The sequence below is a fragment of the Diospyros lotus genome, chromosome 8, assembly GCF_014633365.1.
Source record: "Diospyros lotus cultivar Yz01 chromosome 8, ASM1463336v1, whole genome shotgun sequence".
Lineage (NCBI taxonomy): Eukaryota > Viridiplantae > Streptophyta > Magnoliopsida > Ericales > Ebenaceae > Diospyros > Diospyros lotus.
This window is the reverse complement of record NC_068345.1, coordinates 11,719,651-11,746,636: the sequence shown is the minus strand read 5'-3', so window position 1 is coordinate 11,746,636 and position 26,986 is coordinate 11,719,651. Positions and strand designations below refer to the sequence as shown.

Genomic DNA, 26,986 nt, shown 5'->3' with positions numbered 1-26,986 from the left:
TTTTGCTCACCTCTCCCATAACTCCCTACATTACTTTTTCCACACTTTTCTTTTTGACCAATAGCAATCGATTTCCTTATCTTTTTCTAGCTCATGCATGTGCTCGGAGTAAGTCCTGGTTTTTCTAGAATGACTCCTACATTCAGTATATTCTTCTTTCTAACTTCTAGTCAAAGTAAATAGTGGAGAGCCATTATTGTGGCATAGACTTTGAGGGAGAGTCCTCCCGAAGCAACTAGTAAATCTGCAGTCCCAAAGGATTTCCAAGGTCGAAGCAAATCCCTATGAGAGACCGTCATTTGTCTGAGACCAGCTTCCCAAACTTACATATTTACGCCTCTACCTAATCAAACCAAGCTCCCAGGAAGAGTTTAGGGGGGAACCATCTCTCACTAGTACTGCCCCACATTATTCCATAACAACTCAGCTTGCATGTTCCAAGTCATTTTCCTTTCATGGGACCTTTCTCGTAGGGGGGTCTTTTAAAGGCCCTTTTCAAGCTTAATCCCAGGACCACACCGTGTACGGTGGGAGAAGCATTGTGCTGTTGAACCAATTTGTTCATATTACTTAAGTTTTGATGATTAACAAAAAGAGAATTTTCAATATACAAATTATAGTATTTATAGTGGTTAATAAAAAGAGTATTTTCCTTGAAAATATTAATTTTAGTACCAAATTATTTTTGATTAATTTATAAAATATTTTTTTCATAGCATATGTATTATCAAAAATAATATTTTCTATTAAAAATATTTTTAAGATTAATTTATTAAATTTTTTCATAGCATATGTATTATCAAAAATATTATTTTCTATTAAAAATATTTTTTAAATATATTTTAAATATTAATTTATTAAATATTTTTTATAGCATATTTATTATCAAAAATATTATTTTCTATTAAAAATATTTTTGATTAATTTATAAAATATTTTTATAACATGTGTATATAAAAAAAAGGTATTTAAAAACTAGGTGTATGCCCTGATTTGAACCCAAGACCTCTAGCAAATTCAAACCTTTCCTTACCAACTGATCTACAAACTTCCTTAATCACATGTGTGATATTAATTTTTAGTTATACTTGTAAGCTTTCTAGTTTATAACGGTCATATTTTTTACTATTGAAAAAGTGTTTAAAATACTTATAAATACCCTCTCAATCTTATTTTTGAGTATCCAAGTGTTTTCATTGCATTTTCAAAACACCCAAAAGCTCTCAAACGCTCTCAAACTATCATCCAAGCAATTCGAGACTCGTGAAGTATTATTGCACATCAACTGAAGAGTCACAAGGCAAGAGGAGAAAAATATTTTCGAGTCTACTCCGAATATTTCTAAGATCACTAATTTATTTATTTATTTAATTATTATTTCCTTATATATTTTTGTGCTTAATTGCCTATTTGTGTCCAAGTGTTGACAAATTATTTGTAAATATTTAAATTATCATTAAGGATTGTATAAGTTTTCTAGAACTATTAAAATCTAGGTGAATCTAGTTTTCAAGATAAAATAGGGAGAAAACCTTGATATAAGGTTGCCTAGAACCCGTTATAATCTAGGTGTTTATTTAGTTTCCAATATGAGTTAGTGTGGAAATCCTGGTGTTTTTGATTTAGTGGAACCCCAATGGTGGTTAGACTTTGGGAAAGTAGATTAGGTGTGTGTGAAAACACCAAACCACTATAAATTGTATTGTGCCTTATATTATTTATTATTGTTATATTTTGTGGTTTACATTAATTATTAATCTTAAACATAATTTATTATATTTATCAAATACATATTCTTAAATAAAATCATTAATCAAGAATATTTATTAAAAGGGAGAAAAATTTTAATTACTTAATTCACCCCCCTCTTGAGTAGCCATACCCTAAGAGATCAACAATTTGTGTTAGAACAGACTTATAAAATAGTTGAACCCTTAGTTTACACCTCAACTTAGAAGAGATCTAGATGACCTCATTTACTAACCAAGCTATAGTCGAAGGACCCTTACTCTCTAGACCACAATTCTTTGATGGCACAAATTTTGTCTATTGGAAAATGAGAATAGAGTCATATTTGTTTTTAATAGACTATTATTTGTAGAAAATAGTTAGAGATGGCTTTGTTACATCTAAAATTGAAGAAAATGATTGGAATGAAGAAAACATTAAAAAACACCAAATGGATCATAAAGCTAAATACATAATTTTTTGTTCAATCATTCCTAATGAATATGAGAAATTATTTACTTGTTCTATATCACATGAAATTTGGAGAAAATTAGAAGTAGTCTATGAAGGTACCAATCAAGCAAAGGATACTAAGATTAATCTCTTAATGTCCCAATATGAAGAATTTAAACTACTTCAAAATGAAAATATTAGTGATATGAAGGGTAGATTCTAAAAGATTATAAATAATTTTAAAATGTTAGGAAAAATAATTTTAGAAGAAGATTAAATTAAGAAAATTCTTAGATTTCTATCAGCAGTCTTTAGTGACTACTATTTCTCAAGCTAAAAATTTAAAAGAATTAAAAATGGAAGAATTAATTGGAACACTTCTAACTCATAAATTAATATTAAACAAGACTAATGAAGATACTGAAGACAAGAAGATCTTAGTCTTAAAAGCAAATGAAGAAACCGAATCTAGTGAAGAAGAAGAAGAGGAGGATGAAACAACCCTTCTATAAAAAATATTTGCTAGAATAATGATAAAAAAAAAAGAGCGTAGAAAAATACCTCCTACTTGCTTTAAATGTAAGAAGAGTATGCATATGCAATTTGATTGCCTAGAAGATAAAAAGGAAAAGAAAAGATTTAAAAAATCAAAGAAACATACTTTCTCGCCATGGGATGCTGATGATTCATTTGATTCATCTCAATTCGAAGAGGAACAAGCACAAATATGCTTCATGGTTATAAGAGAAGAAGAAGAAGAAGAAGAAGATATGGAGTTTGAAGAATTACAAAAGGCATACGAAGAACTTTGCATAAAATATTAACATATTAAGAAAAAAGTAAAAACCATAAAAAAAAAATCACAAAGAAGAAAATTAAAAATTAAAGGGTGAAATAATGTTTTTAGAAGAAAAATCACAAGAACTCAAGAAAGAAAATAAAGATAAATTAAAAGATCAATTAGCTAATCTTCAAGAAGAAAATAAAATATTAAAAATAATAAACTATTAATAAAAAATAATGCAATAGAGAAAAGTTTAGCCACATTACTTTCAAAGAAAAATTTGAAACCCAAACTAAGATACAAAACACTTAAGAGAAAATAGAAATAACCTAGATGGAGATCCCGACCTAAGAAAAATAATATAATACAAATGTGGATACTCAAAGGGGTAGTACAAACAATGAATGATTTAAATAAAAAAATTTTAAATGTTGCTCCTTATCCATATACATTAAGAATAGTTAAATCATTTGATGCTAATGAAGAAAGATTCAAGGAACTCGTTTATAGATGAGTATCCAAACTTAAAACGTGATCTTGTCAAATATGTAGATGTGCGTGAGGACCACAATGGGCAATAAATTATATATGGATAGTGGATGCTCACCGCACATGACTAGTGGGAGAGATCTATAGATCTCACTCCCAAAGAAGTAAACATCTACTATTCTTGCACACGAACTTATTTGGACCCACACAAACTAGAAGTTTGGGTGAAAAACATTATGTATGTGTAGTAGTAGATAATTTCTTTAGATTTACTTGGGTTATGCTTTTCAAAAGCTTTGTCAAGAAAACTAAGAGAATTCAAAGAGAGCAAGATGATAAAATTGTCTTTCCAAGACGTGATCATAATGAGAATTTGAGAATAGATTATTCATGAAGTTTTGAGAATAGCATGTGATTCTTCATCAATTCTCCACACCTAGAACCCCACAACAAAATGGTGTTGTTGAAAGGAGAAATAAAACTCTTTAAAAGATGGCTAAAATAATACTTTTGGAGAATAACTTGACTACTTATTTTTGGGCCGAAGCAATCAATACCGCATGTTATATCATAAATAGATTTAATTTAAGACAAGATATCAAGAAAACACAACATGAACTTCTTAGAAATAGAAAGCCTATATAAAGTCAGTCATTTGTATTTGGATATAAATGTTTTGTGTTAAATAATTATCTAAGAAATTAATTAAGCAATACTTAATCTTTTGGATATCATGCATATATATAGTATAGAATCAATTCAACAATTGTATGATCTTATGAAATAATAATGACATTTCCATGCATATGCTCAGCAAAAATTAAGAAGCATTTTTTTTTTCTTTTAAAATTTTGAATCTCCTTGTGTGGTGTCTCAACTGCTTTGAATTGTGTTATCCTCCTTATAATGTGACCACATAGGTTAAGAAATCAGCTGCAATCCTTCACAAAGGGGGACATTAGGAAAAGAATGACAAATATGAAAGATCATTTTAGCTAGATTGCAACTCATCTATCAGATAATTACGTGCTAACCATTCCAACCATAGATCCAAGGTTACACAACATCTAAGAAAGTAATCATAGAATATTTAAGGGGTATAATATCATTACAGAATCCACTTACCCACGTTAATAGTTTTGGATTTCTCTAATGCTCAGTGCTGATGATGTTTGCCGAATACGACGAATCCAAATTCATGGACATCGCCTCGGAATGGCCACCGGCTGCTGCTAGTTTTGACGGGGTAATGTTGAGAATTTGTCTTTTAGAAATAAGAAAATGATACATTTTCTTCTGGGATGATTAGGTTTTCAAAATTCCAGATAGGGTTTGGATCATGTTAAGAATTAGCCTTTTGGACATAAGAAAACAAGACATTTTCTTCTAGGATAATTAGGTTTTTAGAACTCTAGATAAGGTTTGGATCATCCACGAGTAATGATCCATTTTCACAATATGGGATTTGTCCAAAATTACCGGTAAAGCTCGGATCCAGTTCTGGAATAGGGTTTGAATTAGTTTTTGGGTAAAGCCAATTTTGAACATCTTGAGGGTTTGCACAAGAGTTTACAAACAATAATTCCTTCAATAAAGCTAGATGAACTTGTAGATTGACAACCTAAAAATCATACATAATTAGCAAATTAAGTTTAGAAACACAAAGAGATTAAGGATTTAGGGTTTCATCATTAACTTGCTGTTGGAGGGCAAAAATATATGATACACAGTCGTAAATGGGATCTTGAAGCCTAACTTGAGCTTATTACAAGATTGTAACGGTAGCTCCATAACGGTCACTTACCAGAAGCTGGGCCAGGAGCTTAGAGGCATTACTAACACAAAAAACCTGGTGGATAGCTGCAAAATGAGTAAATCCTTGTTCATGATAGAAGTAAGGGGCAAAGACGCACCATTAGATACATTTTCTTCTCAAGAACTTGCAAGCACCGCATGGAGAATCAGATCCTGGCATGATTTTTTAGTTGTTTCAAATTTCTCTAATCAGTGACTTGTTATTTTCAGAGCTTTGATCAACTTCGTTAGCAACGGGCTAAAGGCAATGAAAGGCTGAGGCGACGGAGGATTTGGGGGTTGGGGATAATGGTTTGATTGATAAAAATAAAATAATTTATGATTATAATAATAAAATAATTTAAATTATTGCCTCAAATTAATATTTATTTAAAAAATATAATTATATTATAAATCCAATCATTATAATAAATTAGTTTAATATATTATATTTAAATCAATTTAAAAGAAATGTTAAAGAAATTTAGGATGGAAAATGCAAAAACAATAAGCACACCCATGAGTACATCTACAAAATTAGATAAAGATGATCAAGGGATAAGTGTGGATCAAAAACTCTTAAGGTGTGTTTGATTGCATTACCTAGAATTTTAAATTCTAGGTAATATTGTCTAGAAAATAAAAATCATCTCACCCACTTGGAAAATGAATTCCATGTAAAGAATCTTTAAATGGTTGTACCATACATATTTTTTTATGAAAAAATTAAGAGTGTTTGATTGTTTTCCATAGAAAATGTGTAATAATTACATATTTTTCATGAAAAATGTGTGCAATCAAACACACTCTTAGTGTATGCTTATGTGCAAGATTTCAATCAAATCCCCAAAAATCTCATGTAGTGGCGACAGTTAAGAGAATTTTCAAATACTTAATTGGAACTCAAGATGTAGGTCTATGGTATCCAAATGGGGATAATTTTGAATTGATTGGATATTCTAATGCGCACTTTGCTGGTTGTAAGGTAGACCGTAAGAGCACTTCTGGAACTTGTCAATTGTTAGGAAATAAGTTGGTTTCATGGTTCTCAAAAAAATAAAATTTGGTAGCATTATCTACTGCTGAAGCTGAATATATAGCTGTCGATAGTTGTTGTGCTCAAGTTCTTTGGATTCACCAAGAACTAAAAGATTTCAGAATAAATTTTAAGGAAACCCCCATTAGATGTGATAATACCAGTGCTATTAACCTCTCTAAAAATCTAATGTTGCATTAAAAAACAAAGCATATAGAGGTTAGACATCATTTCCTTAGGGATCATATCCAAAATCAAGAAATATCTTTTGAGTTTGTCTCAATGGAATTACAATTAACGGATATTTTCACAAAACCCTTTCCACAAGAAAGATTTGATTTTATTCAAAGGGAATTAGAGATAATAAATCTGTTTTAAATAGAATAGAACATTTTTGTGTGTATGTATACATTGTATATCTAAACATGTTCTCATATATATGAATGATAAATATGTGCTAAATGCAAAAATATTTTTATAAAAAATACTATTATTAAATAGTTTTACACTACATCATAATTTTAAAATTCTTTTCATGCAGTAATATTTTTTCATGATGAATATGATGTACTATTTTTAACACTTAACATTACATCTATATTTTTTGTACTCTTTGTTCATCATCCATCATATTGTTTATGTGGATTATACTTGGTCAATTTCTCTCATAAATAATATTGTTTATATCTTTATTCTCATCGCTAACAATGTCTTTTTAATAATGACAAAAAGAGAGAGGAGAATGAGATGTTATGAGATGAGAGATTGAATCTATGAGAGTGCGTTGTAATTTTAAGTTATAAATTATTATTGTATGGGGGACAAGATTGTATATTTTTTTCAGAGACCTTGTATATAAAAATTGTATATCTAAGAGATAAGAAATTAGGCTAGGCAAACAAGTGCAATCAAGGCAATCAGGTTTGGTCCTTGAAAGTCCTAAAAATTATCTTATCTATTAAGTTATATTTAAAACACTTTTATGCTATTAGTATTTTTGAAAGGGTGAGCTTATAGTATAAAATTAAGGGAGAGTTTAAAAATATTTTATCAAATTAATAATCTCATAAATAATATTTTTGTTATCATAAAAAAGGAAAAGAATATTGAATCAACTTGCTGATATTAATTAAGTTTTTAATGATTAACAAAAAGAGAATTTTTAATATACAAATTATAGTATTTTTGGTGGTTAATAAAAAGAATTTTCCTTGAAAATATTAATTTTAGTACCAAGTTATTTTTGATTAATTTATAAAAAAAATTTTCATAGCATATGTATTATCAAAAATATTATTTTCTATTAAAAATATTTTTTAAATATATTTTAGATTAATTTATAAAATATTTTTATAACATATGTATTAGAAAAAAAAAAAAAAGAATTTAATAGTGCATGCGTAATTCGAACCCAAGATCTCTAACAAATCCAAACCTTCCCTTGCTAGTTGATCTACAAATTTCCTTAATCATATATGTGCACATATTAATTTTAAGTTATACTTCTAAACTTTCCAACTTATAACGGTCAGATTTTTGACCGTTGAAAAAGTACCCAAAATACCTATAAATACCCCCTCATTCTTGTTTTTGAGTATCCAAGTGCTTCAATTGTATATCTAAAGCACTCAAACGTTTTCAAACTATCATTCAAGCAATTTGAGGCTCACGAAGTATTATTGCACATCAACCGAAGAGTCGCAAGGCAAGAGAAGAAAAATGTTTTCGAGTTCACTCCGAATTTTTTCGAGATCACTAATTTATTTATTTATTTAATTAATTATTATTGTCTTGTATATTTTTGTACTTAATTGCCTATTTGTGTCCAAGTGTCAACAAATTATTTGTAAACATTTAAATTATCATTAAGGATTGTTTTGGTTTCCTAAAACCATTAAAATCTAGGTGAATCTAGTTTTCAAGGTAAGTTAAGAGAAAACCTTGTTGTTCTGGTTGTCTAGAACCAGTTGTAATCTAGGCGTATATCTAGTTTTCAAGGTGAATTAGTGTGAAAATCTAGGTATTTTTTATTTAGTGGAACCCCAAAGGTGGTTAGACATTAGGAAAGTGGATTAGGTGTATGTGAAAACACCGAACCATTATAAATTGTGTTGTGTCTCATATTATTTATTCTTGTTATATTTTGTGATTTACATTAATTATTAATCTCAAATATAATTTATTATATTTATCAAATATATATTCTTAAATAAAATCATTAATCAAGAATATTTATTAAGAGAAAAAAAATTTAATTACTCAATTTACTCCCTCTCTTGAGTAGCCATATCCTAAGGGACCAACAGATGCGTCCATAGGGAAGTATACTACACCTTCACACTTGCATGTCACATGTCCCTATCATGCCTGGTGCCTATAAATAATGATTGACCCTCAACTTTGGGAAAAAAATACAAGTAAGCCAGTATAGAACATCATTGATTGCAATAGTAATCACCCCTCTTGGCCACCATACATCTCAATTTTTGCATCGCGACATCCTTACATTTAATTGTAGTTGCATCGTACACTACACCGTGATCGCTTTTGACTTAGGCATCAATCGGATGGCCCGCATGAGAGAAGTATCTCCTGATTGTCTTCTATCTTGCAGACTTATGTTCGAAATGAAAAACCTCCCAGACTATCACAATGTTCCTCCATAGCTTTCTTAGTCGACGAATCAGTTCTCTTCGGGCCAACGAATTGAGTTTGCCCTGGAGGTTCCCTCATCCTGCAATGATGGTGAACCCAACAAAAAGTCTAAGGGGCACCTTTTGTTCTTCTTATTGTTTACTAAGTTTTCTTAAAATAAATAAATATTAATTGTTGTTGTATGAAAACAATATTTTGATATTTACAATTTCAAAATTGTCTTAACTTAATGCTTGTAATAAGTTAATTGTTAGCCACTGGTAATTGCTATTAGTCAAACTAGCGACCAGTATGAAATTAACTAATTTTCAAAAGGTCAAGCATTAATTTGACTCAATACTTTATTTATATAAAAATTTGGCTTATTATTAACACTAAATTTCTATCGAATTCTTTTATTTTGCTTCCGTTTTTTGTAGTTAAGTGACATAAACATGTTACGTTTAAATTTTAAACGTGTAAAATTAAACATAAATCTATATGTATACAATTCTAGAGACTATCTACTTACCTTAGGCCTGTTAATAGACTAAGTTCAGATTTAAATCCAATCTATTTAAATAAGGTTTGGTATTAAATATAGATCTAATTACTTAAACCAAGATCCAAATTCAATTATACATCTTAAATGGTTTCAACGTAAATAATAGATTAAATAGATAGTATTAAATATGTTTCATATTATATTAAATGAAATAGATAATTATTGTTTTTGTTATCTAAATACAATAATGAATTTATTTAAATGAAAATATCGTCGTCAAGTCACTTGAATTTGAAAAAAAATAAATAAAAAATAATCAAATGGTGCGGGGAGATTTTCACACAAACAGTCTGATGTTTAAGTCAAATATTGAAGATGATGAATGTTGTATTAAAATTAGTATTAGGGACATACATCTTCAAGAATGAGTGCATGTATATTTATAAAGAGAAATGGAGTAATCTTAATTAATTCAAAATTATGATTATTATAAATAACACTGATCTTGACTTTTTCCTAATCTTGTTAGAATTAAGATTTTTACAAATAACGATTACCCTATTTTTTTTTAATTTGACTGGAATTAAAATTGTTATGGATGACATCTATCTCTTGTAGATAACATTTATTTTGCCCTTTTTTGAGGATATAATTTCCTATGAATGATTGTTTATTCCCATATTCTGAAATTCTCTTAAAATTAGAATTTTTTATAAATAATTATTTATTATTTTCTTAGAATATTCTGACGAATTTTTGAATGTCAGAGTTATCCAGTTTGAGCGTTTGTGTGAGACCCTCGCGTATGAAAAATTTATTACTTTTAATCCAAAAAGTTATTTTGGGCTTTTAAGGGACTTTTACCTATGACACAATAATTATATATAGTGGCAATCAAATTTAAATATGAAATACTACATAATTATTTTATATTTAATTTAATTATAATATTAAATATAAAATATATTTAATTTATTATCTATATTTGAACCTTATATGATATGCATAGTCGGATCTAGATATATGAACTTTAATAATCGCTTTTATATTTAATATCATCATCAATTAAATGAATGCTTGGAACATTAAGTAAACAAATCGTATTTGAAATTGCAAAATTGTGCCCCGCTAGAATATAGAGATGAAAAATTTAAGGAAGATATTATTATAACATATTGCCTCTAAATACCTGAGTTTTGGTTATTCAAAAGGATTGGAAGAAAAGTGATTTTTTTTATTTAATTTATAATATTTTAAGATAACGTTTGTTAAAATGAACAAGATAAAATAATATCAAAATAAGATCAAAATGCTGCCCCCAGGGTATAGGTCAAGTAGCGGTCAAGTGATACGCTAGGGTTGATACCAATAGATCACGAGTTCGATACTTGGCCTAGGTAAAAGCTAAAGGCCCCCTGCGATTTACTTCTTCTACCGAAATCAAGGACATGAGTGGGGGAAACCGCGCAAGAACAGTAATGTAATACCCCATGTTCGTATAAGGATGCCATGTAATTTTGATGAGTTTAGGATGACGAAAAATTGGTTTGATAACAGTTATACGTACCAAATCAACTGCAGGGAATGCCTCGGAGTAAAATTGTCTAAAGAAAGTAATATGGTTTCGACGAGCATTCCGAAATAGGATTTATGGTATCAAAAGAAATCGAATCGGGAATATTTTTCAGTACAGCTAAAATATAGCTACTAATTAGGCTGTAAAACCGAATCGTCGTAGGAGGCTCCCGAAAAATTAACAGAACCCTAGGGGGGCTTTGGTTTTGCGTAACGAGCAACCCTTAAGTAGTTTCAGGATGAAACGATAGACCGGTGAGAACACTGGGGCAACATCGTCATTTTCAGCTAAGATTTGGATTACTAATTTTCCGTATTATAATGCAAATTAATTTGAGGTATAAGGGCATAATTGTAATTAGGGAATTGTACTAGTATAGTAAGGATCAAATTTGAGGTTTAATGTGTAATTTTTAAAATTAATTATGTAATTTTCTATGTATATGTAGTATATAATTATATGTATATATAAATTGTATATATAGGTGGCGTAGCAGTGCGTGTGATGGCCAACTTCTGTGAAGCTTTAATGGCCGAGATTTCAGCCGCAAAATGGGGAGATTATGGCAGCAAGAATTGAGGAAGAAAATTGCAGCTGGATTTAAGGGATACGGTAGCCGATTTTGAGGGATTGTGTAATTAATGTGATGTATATACGCTCGTGGAGAGCCACAATGGCTGCCTATAAATTGGCAGTGATTGAGGGCGAGAGATGCAAGGGCTGGGCAACCCGAGAAGCAAGGGAGGGAGAGGAAGAGATTGTGTGTGTGTGTGTGTGTGTGAGTGTGCTGGAACAGAGAGGGCCGAGTGGGAGGCAGTAGCTTGCGGTAGCCATGGTCGCAAGCTCGAGCAGAGCAGCAGCAAGCGGAGCAGGGGCTGCGATTGCAGTGGTGTTCGCACGATGCGGCGACGACCGGAGGGCTTAGGGAAGGCTCGCGAAGCGGCAAGCGAAGGCCGAGAAGCAGCTTGAAGCGGCCGTTGATGGCAGCAAGGAAGGCCGAAGTCGGCCATGGCAGCTCGAGCTCGAAGCTCTCAAGCTATGGGTCGGCGAGCGGAGGGCAGCCAGCACTCGAAGCAGCTGCATCAGGGTTCGTTGGTGCCTAAGGCAGCTCGGGAAACGGCTAGAAGAAGAGAAGTCGCGGCCATGGTAGCCATGGCCGCGAGCTCCAGCAGGCCAACGCAAGTAGGGGAGGCTGCCGTGGGCAGCGACCGCGAAGGTGGTTGCATGGACGGTGGCGCGCGACGTCGATGGCCGCGGCAGTGGCTGGCCGGGGGTGGCGGCGTGCAGCGCAGCTGGGCTAGGCGGCGGCTGGGATGGCTGGTTCGCGCAGCCATGGAGGAAGTAGACGCGTGGAGCAGCAGGAAGAAGAAGAAGAAGAAAAGGAGAAGGAAGAAGAAAAAAAAAAAAAAAGAAGAAGAAAGAAAGAAAAGAAGGAGGAAGAAAGGAAGAGGTTGCAGGTGTATGGGAGGGGCGGAAGCAGGAAGAAGATGAATAGTAGAGGAAAAAAAGAAAAGAAAAGAAAAGAAAAAAAAAATAGAAAATTGATAGGGAAAAATCTTAGAAAATCCCGAAAAATAGGAAATTATGTTTCGGTGATATCTCGGAGATTTTGGTGAGAAAAACGGCCCGGGCACGCATTTCAAGGATAGGGCATGCATACCGAGGAAATCCGATATGCTAAGTTAAGGTGAGTAAAATTCCCTAGAAAATTCTAGAAATTCCAGAATATTATTTTTATGAATTTTCATAGAGAAATATTTGAGAAAATAGTTTCGAAATATTTAGTTTGGATTTATTGAGGAAAATTAAGAAGAAATAGAGAAAAAAATGATAGAAAATGCTAGAAATTATGGAAAAATAGGTTTTAATATTTATTTAAATAATTATGGTGAATATGGTACTTTGAGGTTGAAGTTGAAGAGACGTGTGCAAATTTTGAGGTTGGCACGCAAATCGAGGCGATGCATGAGGCAAGGCACGGATATCGAGGTAGCCCGATAAGCTCTAGAAGGTAAGTGGTACTTCCTTGAAAATGTTTTTCATCATATTGACATGCCCTGATATATGTTCATTACATAGACTGCATACATGACTATGAAATGCATAATTACACGTTGATACTGTTGATCACACGCATATGAGGCCGTAGGGAGTACGAACTGGCACCGCTGTCTTATCAAGGGTGCACCTATACACCCCGGTTTCGAAAGAGGTGGCCGCTAAAATGATAAGCAGCATGAGGGGTGCAGTTGACACCTACGATGAAAGACATTCCATACACTCATGACATTGCATTTAGTACCTTTATTTAGATGGTTCATCATCTAACTTGGGTTCGCCCCTGGAACATTCGACGTTCCAGCCGAGACTTGCAGAGATGATTCCGAGATTGGTGATATGTAGTGACGCGAGACGTCAAGAAGCGAGTAAATGTACCATGTTATGTTGTAATATGAGTAGTTTAAGAATTATGTACATTGCATTTATCGTCAGACGCTTATGAATTAACCTTGTAATGAATGTCATGTTTAGTTATTATTATATAAGCAGGTTCGATTCAGCTTCTGCTTTGTATTTCTTTTCTAGTGTAAATATCTCGCACTAGATAAGGTCTTAGGGAATTTCAGGATAATATAAAAAAAAAAAAAAAAAAAGACCAAATTTCCTAAGGCATAACACTCCCCGAAGAAGTGGGCTGTTACAAGTAATTTCAAGATAAGATCGAAATGTTTCCCGAACCAAAATATAGAATGATCAAGATAAGATTGTGAATCATTCTAAGATTTTTATCAAATTGTTTGTTAAACTTTTTAAAATGCACTAGAGGACACAAGTGTTATTTTTTTTTTTATCTGTAAAGATCAAGATTAATATATGTTTATCTTGAGGAGATAAGAGAGAAACATATATTGAAAAATTAAGATAAAAAGTCACGTGACTTTTTTTATAAAAGTTATCAAATAAGTTTAACAAATATGTTGAAAACAATAAACATCTAGAATGTTTTTCATATTTAACATTTTTCACCCAATATCTTAATTAATAAACAGTAACTAAACATATTAACAATCAATCCATCAACCCATTATAACTTCTTAATTTCCATTGCAAAAATGACTATAATAATAATAATAATAATAACTACTGCCTGCCAAATGGCAAATGCCAAGTGAAGAAGGAGAACAAACTTTCTATAGAAAATAAACATTACAAAACCAATTCTTTTGTTTTTTTATAGAGTGTGATAACTAATTTGAATGATACTTTGTGCTTATACCATGATGGAAATTTTAGGTTTCTAAATAAAAAAATACTAATTGAAGTCAGCTTTATTGACAAGTGGAACCAAAATTACAGATAAATATTGTTGTATGGATTGAATTTGAAATGAATCATCCAAACGTTGTTTTTATAACAGAATATATCCCAAAATATCTCAAAGTTCAATAGCATTAGCATAGCCATCTCTCAATTTCAAAGGATTGGATTGGCACAGTCTCAAACCAACGCAATTTTCCTCTTCTAATCTAAACAAACCCTTCCACAGTCTACTAGTAACCGAGTATCTATCTATCTATCTTTTAGAAGAAGAATCATCACCACCGCCACCACCTCCTCCTCCTCAACAATGGCCTTTGACACTCACCCCCAACTACCACCATCGGCCGCCATGGGATCCGCCCAATCGGCGGTCTTCATCGAAGAAGAAGAAGAGCAGCACCGCCTCACTCCCCCCGCCGCCTCCAAGAAGCTAGCCTTACTCCCTCTGGTCTTCCTCATCTTCTTCGAGGTCGCCGGCGGCCCCTACGGCGAGGAACCCTCCGTGCTCGCGGCCGGGCCCCTCTTCGCCATCCTGGGCTTCCTGGTGTTCCCCTTCATCTGGAGCATCCCGGAGGCCCTTGTTACCGCCGAGCTGGCCACCACCTTCCCCGGCAACGGTGGCTTCGTGATCTGGGCCCACCGCGCCTTCGGACCCTTATGGGGCTCCCTCATGGGCACCTGGAAGCCTCCTACCCCGTCCTCTGCATCGACTATCTCAAGCTCCTCTTCCCCGTCTTCTCTTCTGGCTTGCCCCGTTATCTCGCCATTTTCATCTCCACTTTGTTCCTCTCCTTTCTCAATTACACCGGCCTCACCATCGTCGGCTACACCGCCGTCTGTTTGGGCATCATGTCACTCTCTCCATTCCTCGTCATGACATTGATTGCCATTCCCAAGATTGAGCCGAAACGATGGATCAGTTTGGGGCGGAAAGGCATGGAGAAAAACTGGACACTGTTCTTCAATACCCTTTTCTGGAATCTGAATTTCTGGGACAATGCGAGCACTCTGGCCGGCGAAGTTGACCAGCCCCAAAAGAACTTCCCCAAGGCCTTGTTTTCGGCCGGGTTTTTGACTTGTTTGGGTTACTTGATCCCTCTCCTGGTCACAACCGGAGCCATCCCCCTGGTTCAGGAAGACTGGGTCGATGGGTACTTCGCCGATGTAGCTGAAATAATCGCCGGAAAGTGGCTCAAAATCTGGATGGAAGTCGGCGCCGTCTTGTCCATCATCGGACTGTTCGAGGCCCAATTGAGCAGCTGCGCGTACCAGGTCCTTGGCATGGCGGATTTGGGGGTTTTGCCTCGGTTCTTCGGGGTGAGATCGAAGTGGTTCGACACCCCATGGATCGGGATCTTGATGCCGACACTGATCGCACTGGCGGTGTCGTACATGAACTTTGAAAGCATCATCTCGTCGGTGAATTTCCTCTATAGTCTGGGGATGCTGCTGGAGTTCGCCTCGTTTCTGTGGCTGAGGTGGACGATGCCGGAGGCGAGACGGCCGTACAGGGTGCCGTTGCCGGTGGCGGGGCTGGTAATAATGTGCACGATTCCATCTGGGTTCTTGATCTACGTGATGACAATAGCCACTCGGACTGTGTATTTGGTGAGTCTGTCGCTGACGGTGGTTGGGATGGCCTGGTACCGGGTGATGAAGCTCTGCAGACGGAAGAAGAAGTGGGTTGAGTTCAGCACTGGTGGTTGAGTGAAGAATGGGGAGGAAAGTTTGGATTAAGCTTAGTTAATTAATTGTCTTCTTCTTCATCTTTGCTTCACCCCATTTGCATTTGTTGGTTTCGCTCGAATCATCATCCTTCCTAGTTCCTCCAAGCAAGCAAGCGCGTGCGCGCGCGCGCGCGCGCGCGCGCGCGCGCACACACACACACACATATATATATATATATGTACACACACACTAGCCGTTATTCCCCACAATGAGATGCGCCAATTTTGTTTTGTAAATAGATAATAGTGATATTTGAGTTATATATTTTTTTAAATATTGTTAGTGTTAATTTTTAATTTTTTAGAATTAATTTTTGCTTGCAATATATTATAAATTTTGCTAGCTTTATAGATTAGTGTGAAATATATTTTTGTTGTTTGATATTTTTTTGTATAATATATATATATATATATATTAAATTTTAGTATTGTAGTTGAATGATTTGTTTAAATTTTTTTTTTGTAACATTTGAATATGATTTGTAAAAATAAATAGTATACTTTTAATTAGAAAAAGCCTTTAATAGACATAAAATAAATCTAATACAATTAGGATGCGTTTGATTGCAAGGGTGGAATTTGAGTGGAAAGAAAATGAATTCCAGGGAATTGAATTCTAGGGAAAATAAATTCTTGAAAATTGAAAATTTAAGCTGTTTAATTGGTATAATTTTCTACCTAGAAAATGATGTTATTTTCCATCTTTTGGTGTTTGATTGGTAATATTTTCCATAGAATTGGATAATTTTTCTGGCATTTCGTATTTGATAGGCATTATTTTTCATGAAAAATGACACATTTTTCGTGGAATTCAATGGTGAAAATGTATTAAAAAATATTAAATCTTGTACAGAAAAATTAAAATAATAACGTATTTTAAATTAATTAAATTATTTTCTCAAAAAATAAAACTACAAAATTAATTTTTTTTTGTTTTCTAAAGAAATAATTTATATATAATTTTTGACATATTCACTTTTTATATATTTATATTTATTAATTATTAAATTTTTGACATATTCACTCCTCCCCTAAGGAATTTAATTTCCTTGATTTGAAGGAAAATGGCCTCACGTGACCAATGGTAGGAAAATGAATTCCCTAGAAAAAAAATACTATCAAACAATGCAAAAGTTGAAAAATGGGTGGAAAAACTACATTTTCCTTGTAAATTTTGGGCTATCAAACATGCCCTTATAGTTATGTGTGTGTGGGGCGCGCCATTGTTTTTAGTATAGTACTATTGTAATTTTAGTTATGCACCATTCAATATTTTTATAATAAATGGATGTATATAATTAAGATGTGACTATTGATATGTTTTTTACTGATAAATGTTGAAATTTAAAGGTTTATTATATTTGAATGATGAAAAATTAAAAATATCATAAATTATGTTTGAAGGGTAAAAAATTAAAAATATCATAAATAATAAGAAATACCATATATTTTTGTCATTCACTATGAGCATTTAGGCAATTACAAAGATAGAAATAAAATACGAAGCCTAACACGGTAGATAATCTGCTAATTGAATTGAAAATTTTGGTTTTAAATAAGAATCTAAAAGAGATGCAAATTGTATTAATATTTTAATCTGTGAGTGTAACTGTCATGTTTATACATTTTGACCCATACAAATAATGCAATTATTATAATGTTTGGCCTATTTGCAAATTATCACCGCTAAGACATCATTATTGCCATTATATCCAGTTTCCCAATCACACAGGTTTTCCCTCATAAAAGTTTAAGTCATAATAAACTAACAAAAATTTTAGATAATGATTTGAAATGGAAGAATATGTAGTTTAGTATATTTATTAAAAATACTTAATAAAACTTGCAATTAAACTAAATTTGTAGTCGCAAGTTATTAAATTACAAAATATTTCTCATAAAAGTTATAATACTCTATCTTAATGATATATCTAATCCGAGTAGATTAATTTTCTCTTTTTGTTTTTGTTTTATTGTTTATCTTCGTCTTCATTATCCTGGTCCAGATCCACTTTGTCCTTTATTTTTTGTTTTGAAATATTTGAAATTTTCAAATAATGCTGGAAATTCTATAATTTTTTTAATTGAAAATTTTGTAAATAACTTTTTTGAGTAAGAAAATTAAGTTTAATAAATAAAGAAAAGAATTATCTCAAATCCTTCAAGTTCCTAAAGCTCAGATCATTTGCTTTTCTTTGACCTGCAATCGATAATTAGTAATGTAAATTTTCAAGATTGTGTAGTTTCTCAATCATTTCTTTAAATTATAATGGTTGACTTTTATTTTTAATACAAAAGTTTTTCTTAATAAGTATTAAATTTGCACTAGCAAAGTTAAACTTTGTAGACCTAATCTTCGCAGAGGTGTTAGTAATTTTTTTGCTTTTTGATTGAAGAGTACAAATGTTGTATTTCTATTGTTGTCAGCCATTTTAAGATGTATCTTATGCTTGAAATGTCACGATTAGTTTATTTTTTTATTAATTTTATTTTAAAAAATAGTTTAATGAAAAACTTGACTTAATTTCTTTTTTCTTTTTACCTGGTCAATGGATATTTGCATTCTTTATTACACTCATTGCATATGCATGCACCATTATTGGGCATCAACTTCTTGCTAAAAATATTGCATGAAATATAACACAAACCAAAAAATATTTTAACATCCATTACTTTTGCTCTGAATGTGAAGGTCTGTTCATGGTAATAAATATAATAATAAAATTAGAATTATTTTAAATAATATTTTGAATCCTTGTCTATTTCATCTATAAATTTAAAGTAATATATTCAATAATTTTTTATCTATTCTTCAGTAGTCCATTCCATCATCAAAATTGAAATTGTGTTTCTATTGATGAACATTTGCTCCTTTAATGGAACTTGGAGATTTTTCTTACTTTTAATAACTTGAATTTCAGCTTCTGTTGCAAAAAAATTGTGATTTAAATGTGATGCAACTTTTTAAGCTATTTAAGTAAGTCCATTAGGAAATGAAATTATGATGTGTTAAAAGGTTAACCTATAATATAATTATCATAGGTAAAAGATATGGACCTTTCAATCATTGCTTTGACTTGTGGTACTTCTAGATTGATATAAATTTTTGTTGCACCTCTCAAAGAGATTATGGGGTTTCCTGTTAATAAGAAAAAGTTAATAATGTTCTTTGTATAGTAAATTTTAAAAGTATTTAAATGTAAGGCATCAATTTTTAAAAAAATTTAATAGGAAAGTATAATTTTTTTTTTTTCTATATTCCTCATACTTGACATTGGATAAGTAAATCTCTTCAAATTATTTCAAAAAAGTATTTAAATGATCTATTACCTGTATCAATAATAATTTTTACTTTCATAAAATTTTAAACCCCGAGTACATCTCCATTTAAGGGTAATGATTTATTGTTTGCGTCGACGCGGGGAACAAGGCTCACGCCACCTCCACCCCCCCTGATTTTATCAGCATGGATAAACTTTATATTATTTGAGATAGACAATATAACAATTGGCCTCCATTCAATTAAAATTGTAAGATACTTGACAATTGACATGATAGCATGGGGAAGTTGGGACAGGATGATGTGTAGCGGTGGCAGATCGAGAGCGTCAATCGCAAGTCACACCACCAGTTGCCTCTTTTAAGGCAAATTTAAAAAAAGGATTCACATATGCTGTGGGCTTTTTGTGTGACTTCATTTGTTTACTCGGGGGGTTGTGGGGACTAATAATCTTGTTCTGGCCTCAGGGCGAGTTTGGCTGGCTGGCTCCGAATCTGGGACTTAAACCCTTCCCGACGAAACAAAATATCTAGAAAGACAACCCCATGACAAACAGTGACTAGTAATCTTATGACAAATCACAAGCACTTTTCAGATACTATCCCTTCAAAAAGTAACTTGTAACGACTACAAATCATCAAGCCCATGCAAAGGTCAATTGTAGCAGCTCGTAATTTACGATTTAATTTAATTAATGACTACAAATCATCAAACCCATGCAAAGGTCAATTATAGCGATAGTAAATTATGATTTAATTTAATTATATATTATCGAAGTAATTTAATTTAAAAAAAAATTAAATAATTTATTATTATAAATAAAAATAAATTATGTGGATTTAAGAAAATAAAAAATTAAAATAATTAATTATGTTATTTTAGAAAATTTTTGGAATAAGAAAAAAATAAAATAGATTAAATTATAAAAATTTTATAAGTTTCGAGCATTAGTGTAATTAATATAAGGGGTGAATGTGTAAATAATAAAAGTTGGAGGTGGCTGGTGCGGTTTCCGTAAAAGGGACCAAGGGTCTCTTTAAATTAAATACGCGCGGTATAAGGTTAAAGGCGAGCGTGGGCGCGAGCGGTTCGCAGGCGTGGGCGAGGTCGCGGGTTCAATTCACGGGTGTGCGCGTGCGAGGGCCGAATTTTTGGCTGATTTATTTCAGCCACTGGGCGTCCGAAACAACGTCGTTTCGATTAGAGGCGGTAGCCTCCAGTGCTGGCCCGCACGCTGTCACGTGGCCACGCCTTAGCCGCTCGTTTTGCCCCTATTTAAAGCCCAATTCGGGCGTTCCTTTTTGCAATTGATTAGTAAGTAAATTACAGAAAAGGGAGCAATGCGCGCGATCGTGAAATTGAGAGATTTTAGGGCTAAAATTCAGATTAAATCCAGTTTAATTGAAGATTTAAATTGCCAGGTATGTAGACAAGTTAGTAATTAATATTCTGTACGGTCGAAATTTCGTTTAGAGTCCAAATTTGTAAATTTTGGCAAATAATTTGGGTGTTGCAATTTGTATAAATTTTACCGTATTGGGTTGAAACAAGTCTAAGGATATCTTCGTTAAGGCAAGTTCTTTATACCCTCCTCATCGGTTCTTTCGTTATCAATTTATTTGACCTCCCTTTATTTGTTTTGACTGTTAATAAATTATGAAATTTTAAACGGTTTGTTTTAAAATTTAATTTATTAAATTGGTCTCAGGGATTTTATTCGTTGGTTGCCTATGGGGGTTTGTACCACTCCCAAGCCTATGGGAATGATGTCGTACTCACCCGGGACTAGGTTTTTAGTTGCTCGGGTATTATTATTGAATTTTTGGTTGTTTATAGGCTAAAGCGGTTGTGCGAGGCAAGGATCGGCTGTTCGGTGACAGTGTGACTGTCGTACGGTCTATCTTAAGCTGTCGGATGGTCTCTCCTAGTCACTGACCGCTAACCGGTGTCAGGCACTGTTAACTAACTCTGCCGTTATGTGATTATAGCATAACTGGTTATATTTTATTCTTGTTGCATGGTTTGGCATGCACATGGGTACGAGCTGCAGGTTGAGATTATCATGATTTAATTATGCTTGGTCACGGGCATTCTAACTTGGTTATGCTGCATCCAGCACGGGCATATGCATCGTGTGTGATTTACTATATGGGCGGAACATGACCTGATGTCTGGATGTATGGGTGCCATGTATCACGTTGATGCTCATTACACCATTACATTTTATGTGCATTACATGGTTACTGGTAGTATTTAGTTCTTGGACGGGAATACTGTTCTGAGTGTCAGAAGTACCGACGTGGATACGGGTGACGAGAGTACCGACCCGGGACAGTGAGTACAGGTTTGTTGGAGATCTATTCTACTTTTCAAGACAGCGACAGATTGGTATGGGACTTGAGTGCCAGGTATCTTATGTGGGCCCCAAGGACCAGTATGTACTTTTATTATGCGGCACTATTATATTGTTGCGTCACATGGCTTGTGTGTCTATATTTGGGGTAATCTCCTCTTCTATTCATGTTATAGCCTTTCTTTTCATATAAACTTACTAAATCTTGCGACTCACTTTACTTTCTATCATTCCAAGTAAGGGTAAAGCGAAGGCCGAGGACGAGGACTACGTCACCTAACATCTAGCCATGTTAGTAAGGTGTACATTTGACTTGCCCCCGTTATCTCTGATATTTTGATAGAATTTTTGTTTCTTATTTTTGATTGTCAGGTTGTTCCTTGAATCCCTCATTTGCTAGCATAGGGTTTGTATATATTTATATATTCCGCGACCGCTATTTCAACAGAGTACTCATGGGCATGCATGTATATCATTTTGCTTCCGTCGTTATATTTTATATGTAAGTATACCAGGGTATTTTTGTCTTGTGTTAGTTTCCATTCCCTTATGTAAGCGCCTTCATTCGAATAGATCGGGTGATTGGGATATCCGATGGGGGTGCTTACATCAATCAAACCCAATTATACCAAATTTAACTGGGTTGAAATGATTATATTCTGTCTTATCTTCTGATTGGATGAATTCGGAAGATCATAAACAGTGCTTGCTAGCTAGTCACACAAAGGGCTTTACCCTATGCCTAAACAGATGGGTTCAGGTCAGCATTCCAACTCCAAAGTGAGAGCTCTCAATAAACAGTGCCACTAACACTCCTCTATAGGGTTGGAGTTGGGCGGCCAAAACAAACCTTGAAACAATTCTTCAGCATAGCTAAATCCCTAACAAGCACACCCTTATTAGAGGCAAACATGCATAGAAATTGGAAACCAACACAACCTACCAACAAACATTATTAAGAACCAAAACTACAATTAATAGATATCTAAATCCGAATTTTCTGTAACCAAAAATTTGTCCAACTAGAGGGAAGTAACTAAAGGTCCAGTAATTTCCTTCCCTCCTAATCTTGTTCAAGTCCCAGGAACCAACAATAAAAGCAAAGTAGGCAAAACCCTTAAGTTGAAGCATATAGATAAAAAGGATAGCATTAAAGTTAAACTCGGATGGCATAAATAAATCACTGGGAGACTCCCAACCACTTTGAGAAGTTCTCAAAGTCAGCATAATCACTGTCAGAAATCATAGTCTGGTACCACGCCTTTCCAGCAGCCTTAATTGCGGTAGCCTCCTCCTGACAAGGATCAAACCATAAAATTTTCCTTAGCTTGATAAATACAGTGGTAAGACATGATAATTCAGTTCCCATACAATGTAAAACAATAAGCATAACGTTAGAAATTAAAACTTTCATCAAAATAAACGATGACAATTGAACTGGCATCCAAAATACAAAACAACTTTTATGCAGAGGCGTGTTCAACACTACCAAAATATAAGGTTTAGTATGAACACATATGGCTGAGGAAAGGATTTAACCGGCCTTTCCACAACGAGACAATTGTCACATGCTATAAAAAGTATCGTATAAACAAATCAGTCTAACACAAATATGAAAGATCCAAGAACACAGACAAAAAAGCTCAGAAACATTTTAAGAGATGAAAAACAAAAGCATTTATAATGCTTACAATATAGAGGGTAGAAAAGAAAAGAAAAAAAAAATTGATTATTGCAAATGCCAATACAATAATTATATATATATATATTTTTTTTTGAAAAATGCTAAACAACAAAAACAAGTTCCTATGGTATTCAAAGGTGAAGCTCATGCATCTACAAGGACCAAAATGGAGATAGACAAATCATAAGTTATGCAAATAAAATAACACCACCATCCTGAAATTTTTTCCCAAGTAACCTAATTTAAATAATAATAATAATAATAATAATAATAATAAATGCTCCCTAATGCTCCATATCATACAAAAACAGAACTACATAAAATAAAGTGTTTTCAACATTTTAAGAATTTATAGGCCATGCAATGAAATAAGAGAGAAAAAACAAAAACCTTAACCACACAGAGGCCCTTAGTGTCTTGGAACTGTTAAATAAACGTGTTAACAGACATACAGCCCAATAGCACAAAAGGAAAAAAACAAAAGCTACAAGGCAATACCCTGCCCGTTTTTCCTTTCCAATTTTGACAAATAGACATAATAAGGAAACATTACTACTACAATTATAAAATCCCTGAAAATTCAACATCTTAACTAGACAACTAATAAAAATATTAAATAACAAAACAATAGGGCTTTTTGCATGAAAGACGAATAGACATTGCAGATCTTGTGAAGAACACAACACATTGACTGAGTATGAAAATAGGACAACACAAACCATCTTATGCATACAACTTATAATAATCCTATGTCCCTAGTAGACACTCAACTTCAAAATTGAAATCAAAACATTGAGATCTGGCAAATATATTAACCTCAACAAAAGCACTACAACAACTAAAAAGGATGGATCCAAATGGTACAAATTTCAGTCATCCAAATAAGATCAACAAGAAAGACAACCAAAATTCTTACCCATTTAATTCACGATTCATAGTTGTAAAAATTATTCTAATACCAAAAAACTCACTTGAATAACCAAACTCATCGCTGACTCAAAGCCAAACTAAATACATCTACCTGAAACTTTTGTGTTAGAATGAAACATACATTTTCAAATTTGATCAGCCAAATTCATGTCTGAACCGTCAACTTCTAGAAAACAAAAATAACATAGTCTACTTATGACATTTCAGCAAAACAAAACATAACCTTACAGATCTTACTTCACAAAATATGCATGGATTACGGAGTGTGATCAGCATATAAAAACGTGACATTATTCTATTTGTTAAACTAACTTTCACCAATATAAACTATTCATATTCATACAAAAATGAACTGTTAGATCTTCTAAAAAGAGCAACAGCAACAACAAAGGCACTAGAGATTATATAGTTAACGACAACGGAGCTAATATAACGCAATTGCTTCTCATGAACGTAGTCAAACTTAACAGAGTATAACATAATGCATTGTACGCATACATACGGGACTCGTAAGTAAGAAATATAGATGAACACAAACAGGAAAGAAATATACCTTGGAAATTTGCTTCCTCTTTTTATCAAGCTTTTCTTTTTTGGCCTTGACCCGCTGGGCCTCGGCCAATAGTGACATCCTCCTTGCAGTCTTGGCATACGGGTTCAGCTTCAGCATAGTGTTCAGGTTCTTCAGTGGATTCTTCTTCATGGGGGCCCTCTTCACTTCCTTCTTGATCGGCCTCACGACTGACTGCACCTCATCCGAGTTGATAATCCTGGTCAAATCAGCGTTCAGCATCTTCGATCTTGGCAGCACATACCCCCTCTTCTTCTCCGAGGGCTTGTCAAAAGATCCGTAGATTGAGTCCAGCTTCTCAAAAGCCGATTTCGTCCAGATAACGAATCTGCCAAGATGACCACCAGGCGCCAGCTTCAGAAGATTCAGGCGCTCGACGTTAGCGATCTCAACGCCAGGAATGTTTCTGAAGGCCTTAACGAGCTTGGACCCCTCGGTGCCATAGACGATGAGAGGACCTTTACGAGAAATATAGCGACGGTTGCGCATTTTACCCTTGCCGGGGCGAATGGCGTGGCTATCTTTGGCCTTCTCGGCGTCGGGATAGGCGCCCATCTGCTTGAGGGCTTTGATAGCTGAAGAGGTCTTCTCGATCCCCTCAGCAGAGTCGTTCACGACGAGCGGCAACTCCGGGACAGACTCAATGCGGTGGCCGCGAGCCATGACAAGGGAAGGAACGGCCGAGGCAGCAATTGCGGAAACTAGTGCGTAGCGCTTCTGGTTCACGTTGATCTTACGGTGCCAGCGGCGCCAGATCTTGGTCGGGGCGAACATGCGACCACCACGGCACATGTTGCCGAAGGCACCTTGGCCGGCGCGGTGAGTACCGCCACCGGGAACACGGGGGATACGGGATACGGCGCGGCCCGTGCCCCAGGACTCGGCGGAGGTCTGGTGGCCGGCCTTCTTGGACACGGCGTAGGGCTGGCGGCTGTTCTTGGAAATGTTGGAGTGGACGTAGTTGACAATATCGGGACGGATTGTGGCCTTCATCACGTCCGGCAACGGCACGGTGTTACCGGCTGCGCCGTCGGTGGCCATGTCGGACTCCAGGTTTTGGACGGTGACCAGAGGGCGAGCCGCGGCGGCCATTCCTGCGGGAGAGAGAGAGAGAGACTAATGCGTCTAGGGTTACGGAGTATCGTGGGGGAAACTAGGTTAGTGTATTATATATGAGGGTATATTACACGGCCGCCCCTTAGGTTTGGCTAAATTACATGGAGTAGTCTACTTTTTGAAAATTACACTAATGACCCCTGAAAACTCAATTCTAACCTTATTTTCAATTTTAGATTTAATTTTTAGTTTTTGAGTAAAGACACCAAATTCACCATTTAATGTCAATTATAATCTATTATCTATCACTATTATTATTTATTAATAATCACTGACATAATAAATTATGTTAAATGACTTAATTAACAAGATGAAAAAGTTTAGATAATTTTTGTTGACAAATAAAGTTCTTGTTCTTAATCTACCATTGTTATAAGTTTTTAGTCTCTTGAGTTGCATTTGATTTGTCAGATAAGATAAGATAAATTGGTAGATAAAAAAATATCATATTTGGTTTGTTTTTACATACACGAGATAACAAATGGGATGAGACTTTGAATCATGCAGACGACAAATAACTTAATCTGATGGAAAGTGTTTAGAATTACTATATCAGTGCTTGACAGTTATTCTTTCATTCGTTATAGTAGGTTAATCATCATAATACATTTCTTATTGTTGTTATTTATGTGTATAAAATATTTTTTTGAGGTGTTATTAAATGATTTATTACTTAATTAGCTTATCTTAATGTGACGATAAGTGATCTAAAGTCTTCGAATGAAAAAAAAAAAATGAACGATTAATAGAAAATTGTGCATTCATTTAAAAAATTTTGTGGGCCCATGTTTAGGGGCATTTTATATGCTTTATTTTTTTTATATGTATTTTGTGGTGCCATGGAAAATTGATAGGGAAAAATGAGGGATTTTTAAAATAAAAAATCATTTTTGAGGAAAAACTAGTCACAAAGGCCAAGCTTGTGGCAAGGTTGGTAGTGAGCTGGCCTCGCAACAAGGCTGGCCGCGAGCTGCTGGCCACAAGGAACCAGCTTCATGGCCAGGC

The 26,986-nt window shown here is 34.0% G+C and overlaps 1 protein-coding gene and 1 pseudogene across 1 annotated transcript; one reads left to right on the top strand and one right to left on the bottom strand.

The window, feature by feature from the left end:
* The first annotated feature begins 14,627 nt into the window (after positions 1–14,627).
* Positions 14,628–16,057, top strand: LOC127808522 (probable polyamine transporter At3g13620; annotated as a pseudogene).
* A 6,575-nt stretch (positions 16,058–22,632) lies between these two features.
* On the bottom strand, positions 22,633–26,018 carry LOC127808492 (60S ribosomal protein L4). Its single transcript, XM_052347058.1, has 2 exons — positions 24,848–26,018; positions 22,633–22,974 (listed from the first exon to the last, which is right to left on the bottom strand). Exons 1-2 carry the CDS (start codon positions 25,955–25,957, stop codon positions 22,861–22,863), a joined length of 1,224 nt encoding a protein of 407 aa, XP_052203018.1. The 5' UTR covers positions 25,958–26,018; the 3' UTR covers positions 22,633–22,860.
* Between the last annotated feature and the right edge of the window lie 968 nt (positions 26,019–26,986).

Excerpts from the sequence above, each read along its gene's own strand:
- LOC127808492 (XM_052347058.1), bottom strand. The coding sequence starts at position 25,957 with ATGGCCGCCGCGGCTCGCCCTCTGGTCACCGTCCAAAACCTGGAGTCC. Across the intron at positions 22,975-24,847 it reads AGAGGAAGCAAATTTCCAAG|GAGGAGGCTACCGCAATTAA; the intron begins GTATATTTCTTT and ends GATCCTTGTCAG.